Source organism: Aquarana catesbeiana, linkage group LG03 (genome assembly GCF_042186555.1).
Source record: "Aquarana catesbeiana isolate 2022-GZ linkage group LG03, ASM4218655v1, whole genome shotgun sequence".
Taxonomy (NCBI): Eukaryota; Metazoa; Chordata; class Amphibia; order Anura; family Ranidae; genus Aquarana; species Aquarana catesbeiana.
The window spans coordinates 192,589,082-192,614,811 of NC_133326.1; the positions used below are offsets into that span (position 1 = coordinate 192,589,082).

The following is a 25,730-nucleotide window of genomic DNA, read 5'->3' on the forward strand; positions in this document are numbered from 1 at the left end:
ATACAGGTATCCTGTTCCCACTTCCGGGAGCCTTAGCCGCGGGTATTGACGTAAACACCCAGGCTCCTTCCTCCTCCCTCCTCCTTCCCCGGCCGCCAGGCCAGTAGGAGGGAGGAGCTGAGCATCACGCATGCGCAGTAGGGTTCCTGGCGTGAAGCCATAAGGCTTCACTGCCGGGTTCCCTTACTAGCAATGGAGGCAACATGCACCCGACAGCTGATGCAAACATCAGCTGCAGTGCAGACATCGCTGCACTTCAGGACAGGTAAGTGTCCGATTATTAAAAGTCAGCAGCTGCAGTATGTGCAGGTGCTGGCTTTTAATTTTTGCAGCTGTGGGCGGAACACCGCTTTAAAGTGTAAACAGCACTTTATATGTTACAGATACTATAGAGCTGTCAATTTATGCAGCGCTTTACATATATACGTTGTACATGCACATCAGTCCCTGGCCTCAAGAAGCTTACAATCTAAGGCCTCCAACTCACATTTATACATACACATAATATGGCCAATTTAGACAGGAGCCAATGAACCTACCAGCATGTCTTTGTCATGTAGGAGGAAACCTATGCAGGCACAGGGAAAACGTGCAAACTCCAGGCAGGTAGTGTCATGGTTAGAATTTGAATCAGTGACCCTAGTGCTGCTAGGCCAAAGGGCTAACCACTTAGCCACTGTGCTGCCTTATTTATTCATGCATTCATTTTATGTGTGCCCAATGCAGCATGATGCAACCCCTGTCAATGCATTAAAAAGCAGTGTGCTGCATTTAAATGGGCTCTCACTGTGTTGATACCAATGTAATGTCAAGGGTCATAAATCTAAAAGTAAAATAAACTAGGGACATGTACAGCAACCACACAAGTGCCTTTACTGATGCTTATAAGAAAATATCCTGTGGATGCCTACATGATGATATATACTGGTTTAGAAGTAGAAATTCCTGTTTTGGAAGCAGTTAGTCAAGCAATTCATTTCTTTCCAGTAGAGATGAAACAGTATGCAAATCCAACATGATATGAAAACATCTATGTGGTTCTATGCCACTAAACTATCTTTTTATTTGGTCAGATGTTTTAACTAAGAACTGTTTGTAATACTGGCCATACACATTAAAGTGATTGTAAAGAGTCTTTTTTTTCCCCATAAAAATAACAAACATGTCATACTTACCTGCTCTTTTGCAGTGGATTTCCACAGAGCAGCCCAGATCCTCCTCTTCTCGGGTCCCTCTTTTTGTGATCCCGGCCCCACCCTCCTGTTGAGTGCCCCCACAGCAAGCAGCTTGCTATGGGAGCACCTGATCCAAGTCACAGCTCCCTGTGCCCATTCAGACACAGAGCCGTGGCCCAGCCCCACCCCATTTCTCCCCTGATTGGCTAGCTGATTTTGATTGACAGCAGTGACAGCCAATGGTGCCACTGCTGTGTCTCAGCCAATCAGGAGGGAGAATCTCAGATGGCTGAGACACTCATGGACATCTATAGAAAGGTCTTGCGAGCCACAAATGGGTTAATGCCTCCAGGGTGGATGTCCTAATGAAGGCAAGCTGCAAACACTAATCACGTTTCATATCCGTGTAAGTGATAAAATTAATCAAAAAACTGTGTCTGCGCTAAACCAAGGATCAGTAACCATGTGCAAAAAGCAAATATGAACATAAAAATTTCAAATAAAAATATATAAAAAATATATATACAAATTATAACAATCATATGTGCTATCAATCGGTGATAAATAATTAAAGTGCAACATGCATAAAATATAAAGTCCAAGTTCTCATAAAAGTATCAAAGGTGTATTCACTCCTCCAGTGAAATAATATATAAATTTCATAAAGTTCATAAACGCAATATTCATAAATGACAAAATTCAAGGTGCATAGATATAATGTCCATCATCAGTGTTATCCATCGTGCTCATCCAAAATCGTGTATACAGGGAAATAAAGCATTCTTCAGTGCTCTCCAGTGACCCCCAACAGCAAATGCGCTCACCTCTAAGCGTGTGACACAGTAACTAAACTATGTCTGAAAACGCATGGGAGCCACTCCTTGGCTCAAAGGGGTATACAGACGCTGACCTCCAATTTGCTCAAATATCTTCTAGCCCTGTGTGTCCTTATGAGACAGTCCCTGTCCTCTTCTATCCCTGTGTACAGCCCACGTGTATCCTGATCTGACTGCTGCTCTCATGAGGTGAGCGCATTTGCTGTTGGTGGTCACTGGAGAGCACTGAAGCATGCTTTATATCCCTGTATACACGATTTTGGATGAGCACGATGGATAACACTGATGATGGACATTATATCTATGCACCTTGAATTTTGTCATTTATGAATATTGCGTTTATGAACTTTATGAAATTTATATATTATTTCACTGGAAGAGTGAATACACCTTTGATACTTTTATGAGCACTTGGACTTTATATTTTATGCATGTTGCACTTTAATTATTTATCACCGATTGATAGCACATATGATTGTTATAATTTGTATACACTCATGGACATCGCTGGACAGAGATGGGGCTCAGGTAAGTATTGGGGGGCTGAGGGGGGCTGCTGCACACAGAAGGCTTTTTATCTGAATGCAAAGAATGCATTCAGATAAAAAACCTTCTGCTTTTACAACCCCTTTAAGATTTCTGAACAAGAGAAATCACCCAATTCCCTTATCCACAGTAAACAGCATGGATGAACAAAAATGGAGTGGTGCCTATTGTATTCTGACAGAATATCTCAACAGTGCCTGCATCTGATTTAATGCAGATGCTGTTTGGCCATGAAGTTTTCTGCCTGGATACTTCTTTGACAAAGTTTGATAAAAAAATCGACTTCTGTCGAGCCCGTTGGAGTCAACAGGACCGCCCATAGAATGTATTTTGGCCAAATTAAGCAGAAAATGGCTGAAATCCTTTTATGGCCAGCTTAATGTTACTTAAAGGATAAGTTCACCTTTAGGAGCATGTTGCACCCATATTTAGGGCATAATGTGCAACATGCTTCTATCCACCCACCCACTGTCGCCAGTGCTCCCCACTCTGTGACAGCGGAGGGGAATGTTCTCCCTGCACCTGCTGTCACTTCTTGAAAACAGCATGGCTGTGTGGGGTTCTACCCACACAGTCACTTCATTCATTCACAGAGATCTGGGAATGAAAAAACTACAAGTACTGCCTTCCACTGCAGCAGATGGACTGGTAGTTTGAATGGGCTGCAAGCGCACTGCTTAACACCCTCATAGTTAATTTTTCCTCTATCTTTGTAACTGAAAGCCTGGGCACAAAGCTAGAGGAAGCGCAGGAGCCTGACATTGCACCCATGTAAAACTGGACATACACGGGTCACAAGTGCTGAATCGCATGAAATTTGTTCTGGGGGGAGCCCTGATGATACTACCCAGCTTGTCAAAAGTCAATTTTCAATCAACTTTTATGCTATTTAGTGTGGATGGGGGGAAATCAAGTGATTTGTCTCCTTCAGCTCCACACTTCTGCCTGAGACAAATGTAAGCATGTTCTGAGACAATCCAGACATTGAGGTGTGGTAATGCATTCTTTTTCAGAAGAGATATAAAAAAAAAATAACCCTTTAAACATACATATGCCGAATTCATTCATCTTCTGAATCAATTGGAGGATTGCAACAAGCAATGAGACAGGCATTTCAAGACGGGCAGATATATATTATAATTTGTTTTTCTTGGTTTGGCATTTTCCTGTCTATGGCCAGCCTAATGTCCCACAGCTTCAAGCTTTTAACATGTTTAGATACTTATTAAAGACCCATACATTTTCACTTTCAGCAGCTGATTTTAATGCAGAATTTGCGCCTTTCTCTGCTTTGGCTGCCGCGTTCCTGTTCTGTAGCATCTTTTCTTGAAGCTCTGCAATCTTTGCTTCCAACTGTGAGTGAAGATCCTTTATTTCTTTAAATCTCTTATCAGTCATATCTGCCTTATTCTTAGCCTGCATAAAGGGAAATAGCAATATGAATATATACATATACCATATGCAAAACCGTTATAAAAGAAGATTTACCATGACTTTAGTCATACAATTTATATGGTGAATTATATAGCTTGAGAACCTACAGTATCTCACAAAAGTGAGTACACCCCTCACATTTTTGTAAGTATTTTATTATATCTATTCATGTGACAACACTGAAGAAATTACACTTTACTACAATGTAAAGTAGTGAGTGCACAGCTTGTATAACAGTGTAAATTTGCTGTCCCCTCAAAATAACTCAACACACAGCCATTAATGTCTAAACTGCTGGCAACAAAACTGAGTACACCCCTAAGTGAAAATTTCCAAATTGGGCCCAAAGTGTCAATATTGTGTGTGGCCACCATTATTTTCCAGCACTGCCATAACCCTCTTGGGCATGGAGTTCACCAGAGTTTTACAGGTTGCCACTGGAGTCCTCTTCCACTCCTCCATGACGACATCATGGAGCTGGTGGATGTTAAAGACCTTGCGCTCCTCCATTTGGGGATACCCCACAGATGGTCAATAGGGTTTAGGTCTGGAGATATGCTTGGCCAGTCCAAACCTTTACCCTCAGCTTCTTTAGCAAGGCAGTGGTCGTCTTGGAGGTGCGTTTGAGGTCCTTAATATGTTGGAATACTGCCCTGTGGCCCAGTCTCCGAAGGGAGGGGGATCAGGCTCTGCTTCAGTATGTCACAGTACATGTTGGCATTCATGGTTCCCTCAATTAAATGTAGCTCCCCAGTGCCGGCAGCACTCATGCAGCCCCAGACCATGACACTCCCACCACCATGCTTGACTGTAGGCAAGACAAAATTGTCTTTGTACTCCTCACCTGGTTGCCGCCACACATGCTTGACACCATCTGAACCAAATAAGTTTATCTTGGTCTCATCAGACCACAGGACATGGTTCCAGTAATACATGTCCTTAGTCTGCTTGTCCTCAGCAAACTGTTTGTGGGCTTCTTGTGGATCATCTTTAGAAGAGGCTTCCTTTTGGGACAACAGACATGCAGACCAATTTGATGCAGAGTGCAGCATATGGTCTGAGCACTGACAGGCTGACCCCCCACCCCTTCAACCTTTGCAGCAATGCTGGCAGCACTCATATGTCTATTTCCCAAAAACAACCTCTGGATATAATGCTATTCGATTTTACTTCTGCTTTCTTCCCACTGTTGAACATCCTGGTTGTATTGTAACCCATCTTGAAATCTTGGCTCCTGGTATCCATCCACCCAATGGGGATACTGGGATAAAGTGCAGCCAGACCCCCATCTTGGGATCAGAGTAGCTGGTAAGCAGCTTGCGAGTTGGGTGCGCACTTTTGGGTGTGAAGATTTTGCTATCCACACTGAAATATGGATTTTTTGTTGATACACAAGTACAGTATAAGTGAAATTTTTGCACAAGAGCACTTCTCTTTGTCTTTTTTCTAATGGACTTTACTGGTGATAACTCTCGGCGGAGCTGCTGGTTTAAAGCAGGCTTGTTACCTTCACTCTCCTTTTCTCTGTTTCACCGGCACCGGGTCTAGGGTTCCGTTGAGTTTACCTCTGGACGATACAAGCACCAACACTTGATACGTTTTCAATGCTTTATTGAACAATTAACAAAGGAAGTAGCAGGAAAGAGGCAGAAAGGAAACTGCAGGGAAAGCTCAAATACCTTTCTATAGGATTCTTGACAAATGTCCTTTAGAGTTGAATATTACAGTAGAATGTGCTCCCCTCGTGGGACACACTCTTTGCTCGCCTGGATAGGCCTCTCTCACTTGCCTAGCAGCCAGTACGTAGCACGAACAAAAGTCTCTGCCACAGACTCGCTTGGGATGAACCCGTACGATTCTCTGCCACAGGATGTATTGGTTTTGTGGTGAATGTCAGTCACAGTGCTTGAACCTTTAAGCCAAACCCAGCAACACTATGCTGTAAAGTTACTTTAAGATACGTCCTCCAACTGAGTCACCAGGCCCTTCTCCAGACCAGCACTCTGCGTGATCCTTCCATGACGGGTCCCCCCCAGGATCTCCTCGGTTGTCCAACTTCTTCACTCTGGATAGACAGCTCAGGACCATTCCTCGGCTGCTGTGGTAGCCCCCAGACAAGCTTCTGGGCCCACCCATGCGCCGCAGCAACACGGGCCTCCAGAACGGAGGACCACGAGGTAGCACTCTAACGCATACCTGTCGGCCAGGAGGGCCAGCAGGTGGCTGTAAAACGACCCTAAAACATGGCGTCTGTCCCATAAATACCCTCTCCCAGAATCCCACTCGGAGGACCACCTCCACTGAGTTGTCTCCGGGACAGAAGAGCATCCATACGCTTTGACACGTTGCCTTTCCAACACTAGCCAATAGTAACAACGACACCCACCGGCCCAGTATGGAAACACATGCAACGTCAGCCAAGCTGGAACAGAGGCAAATCTAACTTCCCCTAACGAGCAATTTACTAAATTTACCTATCAGATGGTAGATCGCAAATCTAGCAGCGCTACATACTCCCCCCTCTACAGTAGACGTTGTCCCCAACGTCTGTCCAAAAACAATGACAGTAACTCCCAAGCCTGGGAGTAGGTATTTGAGCTTTTAAATAGCCGTATTTATCGGCGTATAACACGCACTTTTTTTCCCTTAAAATCAGGGGAAAATCGTGGGTGCGTGTTATACGCCGATCCCCACTGTCTGTGTGCCAAAAAAGAGTGAGGGCCGCCGAAAAAGTGACTCACAGTCACGCCGTCCCGCCTCCCTGCTGTCTCTGAGAGGATGAGGAGCGAGTGCTGCTGAAAAGGACCGAGCCGAGTGCTAGGCTCCGCTCGCAGTCCTGCCCAGTTCCTTTGATGGACATAACACTCCGTCCAATGGCAGGACTGGGCGGGACTGCGAGCGGACCCAAGCCGAGTACACAGTATACTCGGCTCGGTCTTTTTCGGAAGCGCTCGCTTCTCATCCTCAGCAGGGAGGCGGGGCGGCGTGACGAGCCGAGTACACATCTCGGCGGCAGATTTAAATGGCGCAAACGGCACACGGCATTGGGCAAGGTTGCATTGGGCAAGGCTGCACTGGGCAAGGCTGCACTGGGCAAGACTGCACTGGGCAAGGCTGCATTGGGCAAGGCTGCACTGGGCAAGGCTGCACTGGGCAAGGCTGCATATGACAATGGGCAAGGCTGCTTATGACAATGGGCAAGGCTGCACTGGGCAGGGCTGCATATGACAATGGGCAAGGCTGAAAATGGCACTTAGCAAGGCTGCAAACGGCACTGGGCAAGCTGCAAATGGACACTGATCATTCTGCAATGATGGACATAAATACGGTAACTTGGATAGTCAGAGAAGAAAGAAAGACAGTGAAAAGACATTATAAAACTTACATCTACAAAACATTATGTTCACGTCCGTAAACAAAACCATCCTACGACTGTACATAACCTCACTATCTAGCTGAAAAGCCTCCCAGCTTAATAGGAGATCCAATAGTTCCTGAAAAGGAAAACATATTAAACACACACATATACTGTACAATATCAGGAGCAAAGCCTCATCTTTTTTTTTTTTTTTTTTTTATATGAGCCTCTCTTCCTTTTTACCTATATCAAAATAATCTTATGGAGTCCATCCCTGTATAATAATTTCTTTAAATGAAGGAAATCCGGCTAGCAAAAAGAAGTCCTTGGATTTGAAACACTGAACAGAATATGCAGATCTTGACCACGAAGATCTCTTTATACTGACACTAACTATATAACTTCAAAGTTCTTTTGTCCAAAATCACCAATAAAACCGGGGATCTGGCAAGGTTAGTGTCTTTCCCGTTTTATCCACTGTGGTAATGAAATAGACAACGTCATCTTTTCCGGGCTTGCAGATGAACACTTTGTCAGCATAGATGTGCCGACCGAAATTCCAGTGCATAAAACATCCACTAAAACGTTCATCCATTTTAACAGAACATCCAGTCTTTCGGAAAGGCTTAGGCACAGACAAATAGTCCCAAACAGCTTCACTGCACCAAAGTTCCCAGTTAAGTTCAATCACTTGCATTATGTCCTGGGGCACATAGGGGAATTCCAAACCATACTCTGCAGCCACACGCTTGTTTAACATTCTCTGCAAACGTGCAAGTTTGGGCAAAGATCTGTCTTTCCCTATACCAGGAGGCACACAGTAATCCAATGATTTGCTCACCATAGACCCAGCCGGTGTCTGTAGTGAACTAGCAACTTTCGGTAAAGTCTCAGTAACAGTACTGTGCGGCTCCACACAGGGTGACGTCCTCCCAGAACTCAGGGCTGTCCATTCAGGGAAAGTCATAGCAGAGGCGACGTCTTCACCTTGTGACCACAACAGCTCTTGTGACATAGTCTCAAATAAGTCATCATCACCGGAAAGATCCGACATGGATTCTATTTCCGAATCTCCCCACTCTTCCGCTGGCAGATACTTATTTACAGTCCCAGATACATTCCCCATCAGTGGCTTACCCGTTCCTGACGTGGACTTTGGTAGCTCCGGTTCAGGTAACCTCTGAGGTAGGCCTCGACAACGGCCGCGGGAAGCCTTCACATATCCCACCTTCCTCTGAACAGGTACAACAGGAGTAGGTGTAGTGGACGCAGAAATCACAGTAATGTCCCCTGATGAGACGGCAACAGCAGTGTCTCTCTCCGGAACATTCTCAGCAACAACAGGCAAAGTGGTGGCCTGCCGTTCTCTCTCTGTAGTAGTAGCAGCTTCTACTGTGGCGATACCTATTGCCCAATCCATCCTATAAGCACGGTGCGACGTGGTAGGATGCTCCACCACAAACAAGTACTCTCCACATTGCGGACATTGGCCAAACGGACGAAGATGCACGGCCAGTCCTTCACATCGATGGCAGATCATGCCCAGTCCCTCAATATCTCCTGAGGTATACAGAACAAACCTCCCCTGCGGCTTCAAACAAACTCCAATATCCGTAAGCAGGGTTCCGGTCAGCACAATATTCAACACGGTGTTTGCGGGGAACATTCTCGGTCCCATAATTGGCTGCATCGTCGGAAAAGACGTAGCCACACTCTGATCTTCTCAGCACAATCACGAGGCTTCTCTTTTCCTCTGGCGCCAAACACATACACGCGTCCCACGCGGTATCAAGTAGGGTAGGCTCCTCCCACTTGTTCCTCTGATCACGTAGCTCCTGGGCTTTCACTGGCGCCCGCCGCCTACGCACTCAGAAATAAAGTCCTGCAGCTTTAACCCCTTCTCTTCCTGCAAAATTTTGACAAAGTCCAGCTCTCACCGTAAACTCCCAGTGAAACACTCCTCTGGGTTGCGAGAATTGACAGTCAACAAATCCCGGACGACGCCCCCACATGTAGCAATAACTCTCGGCAGAGCTGCTAGTTTAAAGTGGGCTTGTTACCTTCACTCTCCTTCCCTCTGTTTCACCGGGTCTAGGGTTCCGTTGAGTTTACCTCCGGACGATACAAGCACCAACACTTGAGTATATTTTCAATGCTTTATTGAACAATTAACGAAGGAAGTAGCAGGAAAGAGGCAGAAAGGAAACTGCAGGGAAAGCTCAAATACCTTTCTGTAGGATTCTTGACAAATGTCCTTTAGAGTTTAATATTACATTAGAATGCGCTCCCCTCTAGGGACACACTCTTTGCTCGCCTGGATAGGCCTCTCTCACTTGCCTAGCAGCCAGTACGTAGCACGAAGAAGAGTCTCTGCCACAGACTTGCTTGGGATGAACCTGTATGATCCTCTGCCACAGGATGTATTGGTTTTGTGGTGAATGTCAGTCACAGTGCTTGAACCTTTAAGCCAAACCCGGCAACACTATGCTGTAAAGTTACTTTAGGATACGTCCTCCAACCGAGTCATCAGGCCTTCTCCAGACCAGCACTCTGCGTGATCCTTCCATGACGGGTCCCCCCCTGGGATCTCCTCGGTTGTCCAGCTTCTTCCCTTCTGGATAGACAGCTCAGGACCATTCCTCGGCTGCTGTGGTAGGCCCCAGACAAGCTTCTGGGCCCACCCATGCGCCGCGGAACGGAGGACCACGAGGTATCACTCTAACGCATATCTGTCGGCCAGGAGGGCCAGCGGGTGGCTGTAAAACGACCCTAAAACATGGCGTCTGTCCCATAAATACCCTCTCCCAGAATCCCACTCGGAGGACCACCTCCACCGAGTTGTCTCGCTTGACACGTTGCCTTTCCAACACTTACCAATAGTAACAACGACACCCACCGGCTCAGTATGGAAACACATGCAACGTCAGCCAAGCTGGAACAGAGGCAAATCTAACTTTCCCTAACGAGCAATTTACTAAATTTACCTATCAGATGGTAGATCGCAAATCTACCAGCGCTACACTGGATTATTTATAAAATGTTTTTTTAACACATTCTTATTTACAGTTTTTGATATATATGAATGTTTTACTTGATTGATTAATTGTTATGAATTTATGCACTTCATATTGATAGCGCAACATGTTTTTTTTGACAGAGGCAGAATGGCTCCCCTGCGTGAATCCCCGTAGCTGTACGGCGGGTGCTTTAAGGGTTATAGGGGGCGTGTGCCCACCATGTCCATTAAGAGCCGATGCAATGTCCGCCAGGCACCCGCCATTGCTCCTGACAGAGCCAGAATGGGGATTTGTGTGTGTGACCATATAAATCCACGGTCTGTCAGGGGTGAGGAGACAGATCTGTTGTTCCTAATGCTGAGGAACAACGATCGGTCCCCTCCCCAAGTCAGTCCCATCCCCCCACAGTTAGAACACGCACACTGAGGGAACATATTTAACCCCTTAATCGCCCCTAGTGTTAACCCCTTCTCAGCCAGTGACATTTATATAGTAATCAGTGGCTATTTTTAGCTCTGATCGCTGTATATATGTCAATGGTCCCAAAAAAGTGTCAAAAGTGTCTGATCTGTCCGCCGCAATGTCGCAGTCCCGACAAAAATTGCTGATCGCCTCCATTACTAGTAAAAAAAACCCAAAAAATTATAAAAATTACAAATCTTTCCCCTATTTTGTAGACACGATAACTTCTGCGCAAACCAATCAATTTGGGGATATTTATTATAGCAAAAAGTAGAAAACATTGTATTTTTTTTTTAAATTGTCGCTCTCCTTTTATTTATTTACATTTTGTTTGGGTACAGCGTTGCACGACCACGCAATTGTCAGTTAAAGCGACGCAGTGCCGTATCGCAAAAAATGACCTGGTCAGGAAGGGGGTAAATTCTTCCGGGGCTGAAGTGGTTAATATGTATAATGTTTCTGTGACTATTTTGTGAGTGCAGCTGTCACTGAGAAATTATTATTTTTTACTATTTGGTGACACTTTTTGCGCAACTTATTCTTTGGTTTACTTATATGTTGGAGGTCGAATCTTACCCTTACAGGTCTAATTTTGTGAAATCTGTACATTTAGGTGACTTTGCAGACTCCGCCTTTTACATAGTGAGCATTGACTTTTGATTAATTAATAGTTCAGTCATTTTCAGATTATCCTAAATACATGTTTTGCCAAGATCCCATTGCTCTAGAAAGCTTCAGAGACCAAACGGTTACTTATGACGGTGAGACCAAATTGAAAGTGTTAGTAAATGCTAAAAAGTTAAAAGTATACAGTGCTGCAGACCTCAGCACTTGTATGCTTTGTGTCTATTTCCAAATGCGTGGTTCCTTAGGTTTCCCTCTTGTAAAAATCCTCAGCTTTTAGGTTCCAGTTTTCAAGTGGCTCCACCCCCCCCCCCCCCCACAGGGTCCCATGGAGCCACCTTTGTGTGCATACTTATGCATACCTCCCAACTTTCTAAAATGGGAATGAGGGACGCCTATTAGCAAAAGTATGCAGGCATAAGACCCCCCTGTCACGGCTTCTTAAAGGAGAATTGTACAAAAACAAAAATGTTTAGTTAAACCTAAACTGTTTTTTTTTTTACCACTACTATTCCTTTATATTGGCTGTTGGAATTTACAAATGCAGCCATTTATAAATTGAATGAAAGGTTTAGTACTAGGAAACAACTGTTGATAGATAAATAGTGCATTTTATATACAACTATATAGATCAGACCAAGATGAGGGACAAATGAGGAGGAAAGAGGGACAGAGGGACATTGCTCCAAATCATGGACAGTCCCTCCAGTTCAGGGACAGTTGGGAGGTATGCTTATGGCTGGCTAGCTAACTCCTCTCTCTATACTATGTGCATCCCAAGCAGCACATAGCCCCAAGAGCCTAGGGCGGAAGGCCAATCTCCTTTTTACCTCCTCTATGCATCTGCACTATCCTTCCTGAGCTTTGGTAATAAAGTATTCAGGGCATGGCCTCCCTACCTGGATGTTCAAGGAAAGCGGCTCTGTGACCTATAGCTGCTGGTGGTGATTTGTAAACATTGTTAGTACCTTACATCAAAAAATATGTTGCATTGTTTAAAAGGAATACATTTATTGAAAAAATTAGATTTGAATTTATTACGACTTTATTTTTTCCTAGGCACTTTAAAGTATTTTATACTGTACATGTGTCTGTAAATGATAGCCTTCCTTAAAACCTAGTTGTAAATAAGACCCTCTAGTACTTAAATTAAAAATATCTGTATGCCGTAGCATACATTGTACAGTTTCCAATGCTCACCATTTCAACATTATTTGTTTAGTTTTGATCTTTCCTGTGTGTTTGGTCTCGGAGGGCACAAAGGTCATTTGCTGCAAATTCGTCTGTGTCTGTGAATTTTATTTTTGTCTTCTTTCAGACATAATGCTGACCACTGTCTGTAGGCTAAGTGTTTCCAGTTAATCACAGTGATACTGAAAAAACATCCTGAATTTATATGTATAAATGAAATGTAGCGTAAGCGTGGTATGTTACTGTAAGCTACATCAAGAATGTACTAAAAGAACATTAACACTTGAAACGTATACAGCCAACAAACTGAGCATATGAAACTGTGCTACATATATTCATTTTGCTTTACAACAGGGGTCATCAGACTTAACAGTATGAGAGCCACATTGTATATTTTACAAATCTATTGCAGGCTGAAAAAAATATGTTTTATATAAGAGTAGATCAAATTAAATCCTTTTGCTGCCGGAGCCATCGTTGCATTTTTTGCGTTTTAAAAATCATTTTAGGATGGAAGATTAAAGTGTTTGTAAAGGCAGAAGGTTTTTTTTTATCTGAATCTCTTTAAGACCGCCCCATAGCAGATTTACTGCTACAGGATGGCCGCTCTGTGCAGAATCACGTGTGTGTGTATATATATATATATATATATATATATATATATATATATATATAGCTTTTTTTTCTCAGAGAATAGGTGCAGGAACTCCCCCCTTATGAGTCACCCTTCGTCTCTGCCCCCCTACCCACCTCCGAGCACTGTCTCTTGGCTCCACCCCCTACCCCACCTCCCAGTACCGCTCCTTTTAGAGAGTACAGAACCAAGTATCATTTTGTGCTACTAAATTGTATGGATTTTGATAGACCCAACCCAAGCAGCAACAGACCCCACCACAGCAACAATAGATCCCCCACACACAGCAACAGACCTCCCCCAAGCAACAATGGATCCCCCGCAACAAAATACCTCCACAGCAACAATAGATCCCCACAAAAAAATTGATCCCCAGTGACAATAGATCCCCCAGCAGTCAGCATCAATTGACCCTCCAGCACACCTTGCCATAGAATACATTCAGTACTGGAGGTGCCAGAACTGCGTTCCCCCACGTTCCCGCTGAAAAAAAGCATGTATATATATGTATGTGTATGTATGTGTATGTGTATATGTATGTATATATATATATATATATATATATATATATATATATATATATATATATAATTCTGCAATTCAGGGGCTGTGGGCACGATAGCGCGCCGCCAGCGGTACACAGCAGGAGCCATTCAGCAGGTCCTGCAGACCCAATGTCCTCCAGGACCCGACGATCGTTCAGTACTCTGACAGAATGACAGTCTGCCTATGTAAAGAAGGCAGACTGTCATTCTGTGTGTACAGAGGTCATGGATCCTGTGTTTCTGTGAAGCAGGGCCCAAGAAAAGGATTGGGGCTGCTCTGTGCAAAAACCACTGCACAGAGCAGGTATGTATGACATGTTTGTTATTTTTAACAAAAATATACTGGGATTTTATTATCACTTTAAATAAAACCCCCAAACCTTTATATATTTTCTGAAAGCAGACACCCTAGATAGTGAAACAGTAGTGCAATGGTTTCTGAAATGCGAATTTCAGTAAAAAATACACTAACATTAATTTTAGGACACACAAATGCAATAAATTACCCGATTTATGGTAAAATATAAAAGATGAAGTTGCACTCAGAAAATAGATACCCAACATGTCAAGCCTTAAAGTGGTTGTAAACCCATTACAACCACTTTAACCTACAGGAAAGCCTAGATTAAGGCTTACCTGCAGGTGCAAGAAATATCTCCCAAGCCTAAAAGGTTTATGAAATATTTGCAGGAATAGCGGCACCGATGTCTACGGCGCATGCACCGTAGACATCGGGCACAGGCGCACTGAGCGTGCCGTTTCTACTGGCGACCATGCCGTTAGTGGCGGGACCAGTGCGCATGCGCGGGAGTGACGTCATACCCAGAAGTCAATCCGGGATAGATGGCGGCGTCGGAGGAGGTGAACCAGGGCCGATGCCGGGGCTTCGACCTCAGGTAAGTAATTCATAATGAGCTAGTATGCTATGCATACTAGCTCATTATGCCTTTGCCCTGCAGGGTGTATTTTTTTTTTTTTTAATGTGACATGGGGAGAAACTTCAGTAACCTATATTATCATCCATAGGCGAAGCTTTAAAAGCCTCTACAGGTCATCAGTTTAACCATGAGCTATGGTGCTACAATTATTGCTCTCATTCTGGTGTGCGTAGCAATCTGAAACGTGTAGTGCAATCAACATTTTCATGCATAGGCGCCCCCGACGCATGCATTTACATTTACGTGTGTGTATGTGAGGATGGGTGGGCTCAAAAATTTGGGGGGGGGGGGGATTTTAAGTACTTGGGAGGAACTTTCTTTTTACATTTAAAAAAAAAAAAATTCTAAACTTTTTTTAATCACATGGGGAGAAAAAGTCCCCTACGCAATGATTTTTTTTGGTGAGAAGTTCTCTTTAATGAGACTCCAGGAGACTAAAAAACCTATGAGGTCTCACCTGTTCTCCAATGAATCTAATGTATTGCAGATCGCACTGCATTCGACTCTTCCCTAACCTTACTAACTGGGGAAAGTGACTCTGGGACCCAAAGTGACGTTTTACATGTTGCTTCTGGATTAGTAAGAGGAAGGGCAGGAGAGTGAATGTATGTTCACTCAGCTTTCACCCCTCTACTTGGTGGCATTCTCCATGATGGTCCTGGGCATGCTGATGGGTGTACATAGCCTGGGAAGCATGGTGGGGGTGCACATGGGGGGCCAACTATTACTGGAGGTGTGTGAAATCAATCTGGTGGCTGCAGAACCACCAGATATCTGACAGCTGACAGTTGACTTGTCAGATACGCACACACTCCTGATGGCTGCAGCCACAGGGAGTGTGTAAAACCCACTGCTGTTCCTGATGTGAATACATTTTACTTGGAATTTGTTTGCAATCATTAACTTCAGTAAAACAAAGCAAAGAAATTCCAAATAAACTTAAGCCCCCCCTTACATTAGAGTCCCCATCAAAGGTCCCCTTACATCAGAGTCCCCCCTAGATTTAGAGTCACCCCTTGTATCAGCGTCCCCATCAGAGTCCCCCCTTACATGAAAGTCCCTTCTTCCATATCAGGATCCCCATCAGAGTCCTCTCTTACAACAGAGGGTCAGACAAAATCTTTCAGTGAGCCAGATTTGGCATGTGAAACATAGTTTGGAGCCCCCTGGTTTACAAGAATGCTCTTAATGCATAGCGAGTTCACTGATCATAAAGCATCAAGGGTGCATTGCTTTCCTGTATGCACATGTGAATTTGTATTGTTTTTGTGCATTTGTGTACATGCCTACTTCTTCGTTTCTCTGCTATCAGCATGAATCACTTCTGACAAAATTTCCTGACACCAAGAGAAAAATGGTGACAAGGGAGGGATCTCCAGCTAGATTGACAGCCTCAGCTCTGTTCCTGTGTGCTGTGTGGAGGGGGTGTGTCTCTTCCATCCAATCAGCTCTCAGAGCTCTCCTTACTGAGCTCTGCAGAGTTTATGTTTGGCTCTCCACCTCCTATTTTTGAACTCTAAGACAAGCTTTATAAATTCTGGGCTTTGAACAGATGTAGAGAAAAGAAGAATGCAGATAGACAGGTACAACTTGGAGGATTTGTTTCATCTCTCTGTATCACCTGAGGCCAGTCACTTCACTGGGTATATGTGAGGGTTTTCCACCACATTAAAGAGAATGTCACTTTGTCTAATAAGGTCAGAGTGACAAGTTCCCATGATATGGAACCCCGATCCACTGATACTGTGCCACCCCAAGCTCCCACACTATCCTACTAGCCTGCGGGAACACTAAGTTTAATTTCTATGTAAACTCTATTTCGGTCTGTATCAAAAAGGGGTAATGATCCTCCTCTCACCCTTGCATGACAGTGTATGGGCCTGTCCACTAACATCTCAGAATTAAGCTCTGCATCTTGGGTAGCTGCAATTTTTGAGGGTTCAGACAAACACTATGGTGGGATATTGCAAGATAGGTAAGCATTGGTGGTTAAGGAGTGCTTATCACACAGAATAGGGAAATGAAGATATTCTCTTTAACTGGTTGCCGCCCGCCCCGCCGTCGGTGCGGCTCTTGTTCTGTCATATGATGGCGTCCCAGAACGGCCACTCTCGCGCTCCCGTGGGGGCACGCAACAATCTCGACCGCGCTGTGTTGCTAGGACATGGTGCGACCCCAATCTGTGTAAAGAGCCGCGTCCGCGGCTCTTTAACCATGTGATCGGCTGTGTCCAATCGCAGCCAGTCACATGTAGACACAGAAATGCTGGTAATCAGCTCTCCTCGCCTCACACTGACAGAGTGTGTGGCAAGGAGAGGCGATCAGCGATCTCCTTACAGGGGGACATCTAGGAATGTAATCAGGGCACTGATCATCAGTGCCCTGATTACAATAAAGAAATATGGTGTCACAATACAGTGCTCACCATTGTCCACCAATGCCAGCATACAGTGCCCACCAGTGGCAGCAATCAGTGCCCACCACTGCCCACAAGTGCCACCAATCAGTGCCCGTTAGCCATGCCATTGTCATTCAAAGTGCGACAGTGCTGAAAGCAAAAAAATGGCCTGGGCAGGAGGGTGGGTTAGTGCCTGGTAGGCAAGTGGTTAAAGATATAACTGCATTATTGGGTAACTGGTAACTGTGTCCATACATGGTGTTGTTTGCATGTTGTTTATATGTTTTTTAACTATGTAGTAATAAAATGTATACTTTTTTACTAAATCTCTCTCATTATGTGCCCACAAAGTCCGTTGATTTTTTGACTTGGTCAATCCTTTAATATATATTTTGGATGTTGGCATGGTGAGGGTCTTCCCTACTTCTCTTTAACCACTTCCCTACCGTGCAAAGTCACATGACAGCGGCAGAAACCCTTTGTCCCTCCGGGCCGCCGTCATATGACTTCTTTTACTTCCTGAGCCTCTAGGGGGTGTGCTTGCGCCTGCCGCGTCACTAAGCACCCAATGCGCATGCCCGGTGGCTGCAATGTCCGCCGGGCACCCACAATTTCCCGTGAACACAGCAGGACCGTGGATCTGTGTGTGTAAACACACAGATCCACATCCTGTCAGAGGAGAGGAGACCGATGGTGTGTTCCCAGTACAGAGGAAAACCGATCGGTCTCCTCCCCTTGTGACTCCCCTCCCCCTACAGTTAGAATCACTCCCTAGGATACACATTTAACCCTTTCCTCGCCCCCTAGTGTTAACCCATTCCCTGCCAGTCACATTTACACAGTAATCAGTGCATTTTTTATAGCTCTGATCGCTGCATAAGTGTGAATGGTCCCAAAATAGTGTCAAAAGTGTCCGAAGTGTCCACCGCAATATCGCAGTCACAATAAAAATCGCAGATCGCCGCCATTACTAGTAAAAAAAATAAAAATAAATAACAATAAAAATGCCATAAATGTATCCCCTATTTTTTAGACGCTATAACTTTTGCGCAAACCAATCAATATACGCTTATTGTGATTTTTTTTTTTACCAAAAATATGTAGAAGAATACTTATCAGCCTAAACTGAGGAAATTTTTTTTTTTTTTTTTTAATGGGATATTTATTATAGCAAAAAGTAAAAAATATTGTGTTTTTTTTCAAAATTTGTCGCTTTTTTTTGTTTATAGCACAAAAAATAAAAACCGCAGAGGTGATCAAATACCACCAAAAGAAAGCTCTATTTATGGGGAAAAAAAAATTATCAAAATTTCATATGGGTACAGTGTTGCATAACCGCGCAATTGTCATTCAAAGTGTAACAGCGCTGAAAGCTGAAAATTGGTCTGGGCAGGAAGGGGGTGAAAATGCCCTGTATTAAAGTGGTTAAAGATGTTAGCGTGTTGCATGTTATTAATATAATGATCTACTCTGTATTTTACAAAACTTGGAGTCCTCTTAATGCTGTTATTTCATTTACAGTACCTGTGAAAGTCTGTTTCTGATGTCCTTAATGTTCTTGTTTACATTGTTCAGCACAGAGCTTGTTTTTTTCTGTATATTTTCAGCTTGATTTAAATTATTTTTGATCTCATATGCACTAGGAAGGTTATCGACTGCTTTTCTAATTAAAAAAAAAACATAGAATTTAAAAAAAAATTAAAAACATTCATGTCATTTTAAAGTCATTATAAATAAACAGGATCCTGCAGGAAACCTCTAAAACACACCCAGTCTTCACTAAAGTGCCATTGAGTAAAAATATTCATGCATCTCTTGAACAAAATTGTCTCTAAGTCCCAAGTTCTGGATTGGTTGCTGTATGGGACAGCTGTACATATATTGAGGGCTCATTTGCCCCTTGGTATGTGCCTTGCATTGTCTTGTCTCTGCCCACTCATTTCATAGAACCAAATCTTCAGCTTACCAAACAACACACCTGACCCAATGCACCCCAGTGCAGCACACCTGACTTTTTTTCTCTAATGCTGCGTACACACGGCCAGACTTGCCAACGGGCTAAACTTCGACGGCATTTCCGACGGAAAGATTTAGAACATGTTCTATATCTGAGTCCGTCGGAAATGCCGACAGAAAAAGTCCAATGGGGCATACACACGATTGGAATGTCCGGCGGAAAGCTCCCATCGGACTTTTTCTGTCGGGAAGTCCGGCCGTGTGTACGCGGCATCACACTTTGCACTTTACTATGTGATGCAGAGCATTGCATTTTGCTGTGTTGTGGTACCATCCCTTCCAAATTTAAAATAATAGATTTTACCTTGCATTGTTTGCTTGCTGTGTAAGTTTCTTTACATCCTCCAGCTGCTTTTGGAGGTTTTTCTTGTTTTGTTTGTATTCATCGCACATTTTTTTAATCTTGTTCAGCATATTGATTAAATCATAAGGTGCGGCTGGCAACTTTATTGCAAGAACCTCATTAGCTATCTTTTCTATTTCTTCTGGGTTAATAGTAGCATCTGGAAAGAAAAAAAAAGGATGTTAATGCGTTGTATATATTTTTCTTATTCATGGAGCTTATCTGATAAATCAAGTTCACTTCTCAGGTTAAAGCATGGACTGTTCTCTGAGTCTGACAAAAGTTATAATTTTAGTTCTTAATTTATTACTCAAATTACTCCGTATCCAATTTTTTCTCCATTAATATTTATTTCAAATAAATTCATGCTTCTTTACAAATGTATGCAGCATTGGTGCCAAGTGATGCCTATTACTTCTTGCAGAAAATTAGTTGAATTTAAAATTAATTACTAGTTTTACACCATTAATAACAGGGTACTTTAATCATCATTTGCCTTCTTTTGTTTAGTGTGCTATTTATATTTCACTGTAAGTGCAGTCTGATTATAGTTGGTGATTTAAAATAAATATCAGTGTAAAAAAAAGAAAATTTGCATAATAACCAGCCTTGCATTGTGTGCCAATATGAGTCATTTGGAGCTGCTAGACATAAATTGGCCATGCTTTGATAGAACTGTGAAATTTAATATAGCCCATATCTATTATCTACATAACCTCCAGTACTGTTCTGAATGTGTGATTGTAACGATACACTGACATGATAAAACCTTGATCATGTACTCTAATATAGGCTGGTGTGCTTTCCTAATTGAAATAAAAAAATGAAAACACATTTTTTCAAAGTGAACATTCTCTTTGTAAACATGCACGTTTCAAAGTGAAAAGCCTCTACCCCTATAGTAGAACAGCTCCTTAGTGCTGTAAAAATATGTTGGAGAATAGTCTAAATCCCACTAAGTATATATAGATTTTCCACCAAATATGAATAAGAAAAGCCTTACCGACGTTCTGTGGCTTGCTTCCACTCTTTCCTCGACATTGGTATACAGGTATGCTGTCTACAAATAAACAGCGTCAGTGTAAGGTTAAGCAGCTTAGAAATTAATTTGCACATTTGCTAAGTGTTACATATATAGTTTACTGTAGATGTGCCTATTTATCTATCTATCTATCTATCTATCTATCTATCTATCTATCTATCTATCTATCTATCTATCTATCTATCTATCTATCTATCTATCTACCAGAGAACAAACAGATGGGTGATGTCAATCTAAATTCAGTAGATTTATTAATGAAACTGGTCACTATGGGTAATTGTGCATTTGCTATTTCTTAATAACACCCCTGTTAGACGTATTAGGCCAAACTTACTACAATGTATAGTTGTGCACGAATACTTTTCTCCCACAGTGCATCTTTCCCAAAAATAAGAAAAAAAAAATTTAGGTAAAGGATTATTCTACGTATGGATAATAAGGAAGGATTCTCCTGCAACCAGTCGTTTTACATCTGATCTTTGCTAATGTACTTTTGGTCACTGTCTCTTCACTGACAGTTGTAGATAAGATTACGTCATGTAATATAGACTAAACATGTCAAACCAATATTTTTGTGCCATATACTTCCTTCTTGCTCCTTTGCCGCTCTAAGGTCTACTTCACATGGAAGATCAGGGGGCAATAAAAACAAGTGGTTGAGCCATGGTTTTGCCACCCCTTGACTGTCCACCCAAAGAAGAACAATTAGTCAGTCAGGGCTGTATACATGCCAGGGCAAAAATGTTGTCTCCTGTCATGTTTGACAAGTGAATGGGGTCGTGCCCTGTAACCACACACCATTGTGGTGAAGTAGTATGGCCTTTTCAGGGGTAAAAAAAGCAGTAAAGGCATGACATATCACTTCCCAGCCACCTCTCAACTGCCCTCCACCACAGATCACTTTTCAGAGGGGCAGAAAGAGCTACCGCAAGTGTGAACAAGCCCTTAGACAGTTTCAGGAATCTGGATGAGCCCCCAGCTGTTCTTCAGTTAATAAAGTCAATTTTTGTTGCATAATGTAGAGGAATACAGGAAAATGTAATGAGATCTTTGTCTGGAATAAAATGTATTAAGTTGCAATGATTACAATAATGTTAATTACTAAATAGCTATACTCTTTTACCCAGAATGTAAATGGAAATATAGGCAAGCATTTTATTTTTTCATTTTGAATAGAATAAGGGGAGGGGGGGCTATAATCCCTTTTTGCTACCTCTGTCCCACTGGGGAGATTTACCTTCACTTTCTGTCCTATAGCCAAAACAGGACCACTTAAGGACCGAGCCTCTTTTTGAGATTTGTTGTTTACAAGTTAAAAACAGTTTTTTTTTGCTAGAAAATTACTTAGAACCCCCAAACATTATCATTTTTTTTCTAACACACTAGAGAATAAAATGGCAGTTGTGGCAATACTTTCTGTCACACCGTATTTGCGCAGTGGTCTTACAAGCGCATTTTTTGGGGAGAAATACAGGATTTTGAATTAAAATAAGACATTAGTAAAGTTAGCCCATTTTTTTATTATATTGTGAAAGATAATGTTACACTGAGTAAATTGATACCCAACATGTCACGCTTCAAAATTGCACTCGCTCGTGGAATGGCGACAAACATTTACCCTTAAAAAGCTCCATAGGTGACGTTTAAAAAATTCTACAGGTTACATGTTTTAAGTTACAGAGGAGGTCTAGGGCTAGAATTATTTCTCTCACTCTACTGATCGCGGCAATACCTCACATGTGTGGTTTGAACACTGTTTTCATATGCGGGCGCTACTCACGTATGCATTCGCTTCTGCACACGAGCTCGGTGCGACAGGGAGTGTTAAAAAAAAATTTTTCTTTCTTATTTATTTTACCTTTTATTTTTACACTGTTCTTTAAAAACAATTGTCACTTTTATTCCTATTACAATGAATGTAAACATCCCTTGTAATAGAAAAATGCATGACAGGACCTCTTAAATATGAGATCTGGGTTCAAAAAGACCTCAGATCTCATATTTACACTAAAATGCAATAAAGGAAAAAAATGTTGTCATTTAAAAATTTTTTTAAAAAATGGCCCTTTAAAAGCTATGGACGGAAGTGACATTTTGACGTCGCTTCTGCCCTGCAATGGTATGGAGACAGATGGGGCCATCTTCCCCTCACTCGTCTCCATACCCAGCAAGGAAGAGGATCTGATCGCCTCCGCCGACGGCTTCGGTAAGCGGCGGAGGGCACCGGAGCATGGCGGGAGGGGGGGCCCTCTCCCACCGCTGATAAAAGTGATCTTGCGGCAAATCCGCCGCAGAGACCACTATTATCGGAAACCAGACTGCCGGCTGCAGAAGAAGATACTGGAGTTATGGCAGCTAGCTGCTGCCATAACAACAGTATTCCTCTTCAAAGTTAGGACGTATATCGACGTGTGGCGGAAGTGGTTAAGGGAATCCCTTGTGGCCCCCCAGGTCACCAGAACTAGTGTCCTCATTGAAAGATTACCCCTCTATTACTTTTCTGGGGACAAACCAAAATTTTAGATTTTCTTTTACTTTCAGTGATAATTATAAATGAGACGAATAGAGAGGGTGAATCTTCCTTGGGGACACAGACATCAATAAAAACCTCATAGGTTTTCTAATCTCTCTCCACCATATCCAAAACTAACAAAAAAAGTGCCTTGAGTTGTACTCTAAGTAGGTACGGTCATCAGAAGACATATTGTGGCGCCTTGAAGAATCATTCTATTTAATTTAGCCTGCTGTTTCATCAGGGTTTGACGTGTCTGATATAGATCTATGGCATATAACCAAAAAAAGCCACAAAATCAGTTACATGCCCTAATACAAAGGGCATATTAGTATTGGACATTGTATAAAAAACATTATATTGGGGGTGTGACTTGGCGCATGGAGAGCTGAGACGTGTCTCAACACAGCTCCCGGTCTCTGAGACTCCTGCGGACTACTTCCACCATTGGATTACCTCCTAACTTTACTGATGGGTGGCAATAAGAACAAGGCCGCCAAGAAGACCAGAGACAACCGCCAGCAAGGTGATCTGGGACACTTTTTCACCTGTTCTTCGGCCACATCACAGCACCAGCAGGCCTCCAAGATGGCGCAGGCACCATCTTCCCCAGCCCGGTTTGACTCGGCGATTCACACACAGGTGAGTTCCCGCGATCGCTCTGAGTCCCCAGGGTGCTCTGATTGCCTCAACAGACACTCCCACAGTGCCTCAGAAGCCTCCCTCTGCTCTGGGGATGGCTGGGATATGGAGACACAAATGAGATCATTGCACACTTACATCAGATCACTAACATCTAAAACTGGCTTTGAACACTGTGTAGCCCACATTGAAAAGACCTATCATTCAGAGATCAATAAGCTTAAAGACCTGGAGGTCCGTATGGAGGACATTGAGCGCACCATTGATGGCCTTTGCAATGCCTTACAATCCCATGATGAAACCCTGAATTCCCATACAGTGCTGATTCAGCAGCTTATGTATCAACAGGATGACATGGAAAATAGAAACCGATGTAATTATATTTGGATAAGGGGCATTCCTGAAACTGTTGAACATAAATATCTTGCTGCGGCGGTCACCACCATTTTTAACCAGTTATTGCAGCAGCCAAAAGATGCACCCCTGGAACAGGACAGAGTACAAAAGACCTCAGGTCCCAGACACCCTAACTCCTCTTTCATCCGTGACACCTTATGCAGATTGCACTTTTACAAGATCAAGGAGAATATTATGCGGGCTGCAAGCTCCCAAGACACCATCCTATTTAATGACACCCCTGTCATGCTTTTGCCAGACCTATGTCGTCAGACCCTGGCCAATGTGGCAGGCATTGAAACCACTCACACAGATTCTCAGAGACATATCAAGTATCAAAGGAGGCTCCCCTTCTTTAGAGTGCACAATGAGGGCAAGATGGCATTGTTACGTACTTTGGGGGACCTACCCACTTTCCTGGGAACCCTGGAATTGGCCCAAGTCTCCCTACCAGATTGGCCTTTTCTGCTGACGATACCTGGCCTTCCTTACGCCACTCAGTGGCAGAAAATTGGGGAAAAACAAGCTCCCTAGATCCTCCTCACACAGACCACCAGATGACTGACATTCTGAGTCACCATGGCCTTTTTCCCTTCTAGGGATCCCCCTGCATGCAGGACTTCCCTTACTTCGGAGATGAGCTCTGGCTCCACCTGAGAGGCCCTGTCGGGTCCTGATCATTGTTTATCTTCCTTGTTTCAGATTTTTTCTAGTTACCACTGTTGGATAATTTTTATTTTTATTTTTTTATTAGTGCTATTCATTCCACAGGGCTCTGTGACTAAACTGACTGTGATTGTGGTATCTCCATTGCCCTGCTGTGCCCCACTACCACACTGCCTAGGTTCACTTGGTCGTTTGCAATATGCATCTGTACAATCGATCATGCACTATACCTTTACCATACCTGAGACGGTTTTCTCTATTGTTCTGTTGTGTTTTTTTTTTCTTTTTACACCCTTGGGGTAATCCCTAACATTTCTAGTTTTTCAATTACTATCCCGCGGGGGCGGGGGGTGAATGGGCCTGGGGGCTGGATCGTGTGCCATCCTTACTACCCCCCCTTAGGCCCCCCCAGTGCAGAAATATGCACTGGACTATGTTTCTACAGTTCTGTGATTTTTGTTTTGGTTTTCACCATTTAAGTGATATACTGCCACCTATTGGCCTGATATGTTTATATACCTGGTGGCTTTCTCCTGCCACGTTCACAGGCTATATCTCCTTATGCTGTGGACGAGGACTTTCGCCTCTCCACTCTCTGCTCTTTTTTCTCTTTTTCCTTTTTTTTTCTCCTGCCCCACTAATTTTCCCTTACTTTTCTATCTGCTTGAGCTTTCTTGTGACCTAACTGTCCATTTTGCTATGGGACCCCATTTTATGATGGTTGCTCACCCCCCCTCCACGTGTTATGGCGGTCCATGATTATATTACTTTCTCTTCCTTTAACTGGCTTTAATACGCCTGAGAAGAGGAGCCAAGTCTTGTTTCACTTCCATAAAACTCGATCCAAGATTTTGCTCCTTCAAGAGACCCATTTCTGCTCTGATAGCACTCCGACTATAAATAACCGCTTCTATCACTCTTAGCATCATAGCACGAATCCACAGGCTAAATCAAG

At 43.2% G+C, this 25,730-nt stretch overlaps 1 protein-coding gene across 1 annotated transcript in view; it reads right to left on the reverse strand.

The window, feature by feature from the left end:
* Positions 1–25,730, reverse strand: part of LAMB4 (laminin subunit beta 4) — a 245,791-nt gene that overhangs the window by 12,675 nt on the left and 207,386 nt on the right. Inside the window, exons 34-37 of the mRNA XM_073619678.1 lie at positions 20,521–20,577; positions 19,479–19,677; positions 18,683–18,821; positions 3,797–3,973 (exon numbers count right to left, since the gene is read on the reverse strand). Coding sequence (XP_073475779.1) covers positions 3,797–3,973; positions 18,683–18,821; positions 19,479–19,677; positions 20,521–20,577 — 572 coding nt within the window. The remainder of the gene's footprint in view (positions 1–3,796; positions 3,974–18,682; positions 18,822–19,478; positions 19,678–20,520; positions 20,578–25,730) is intronic.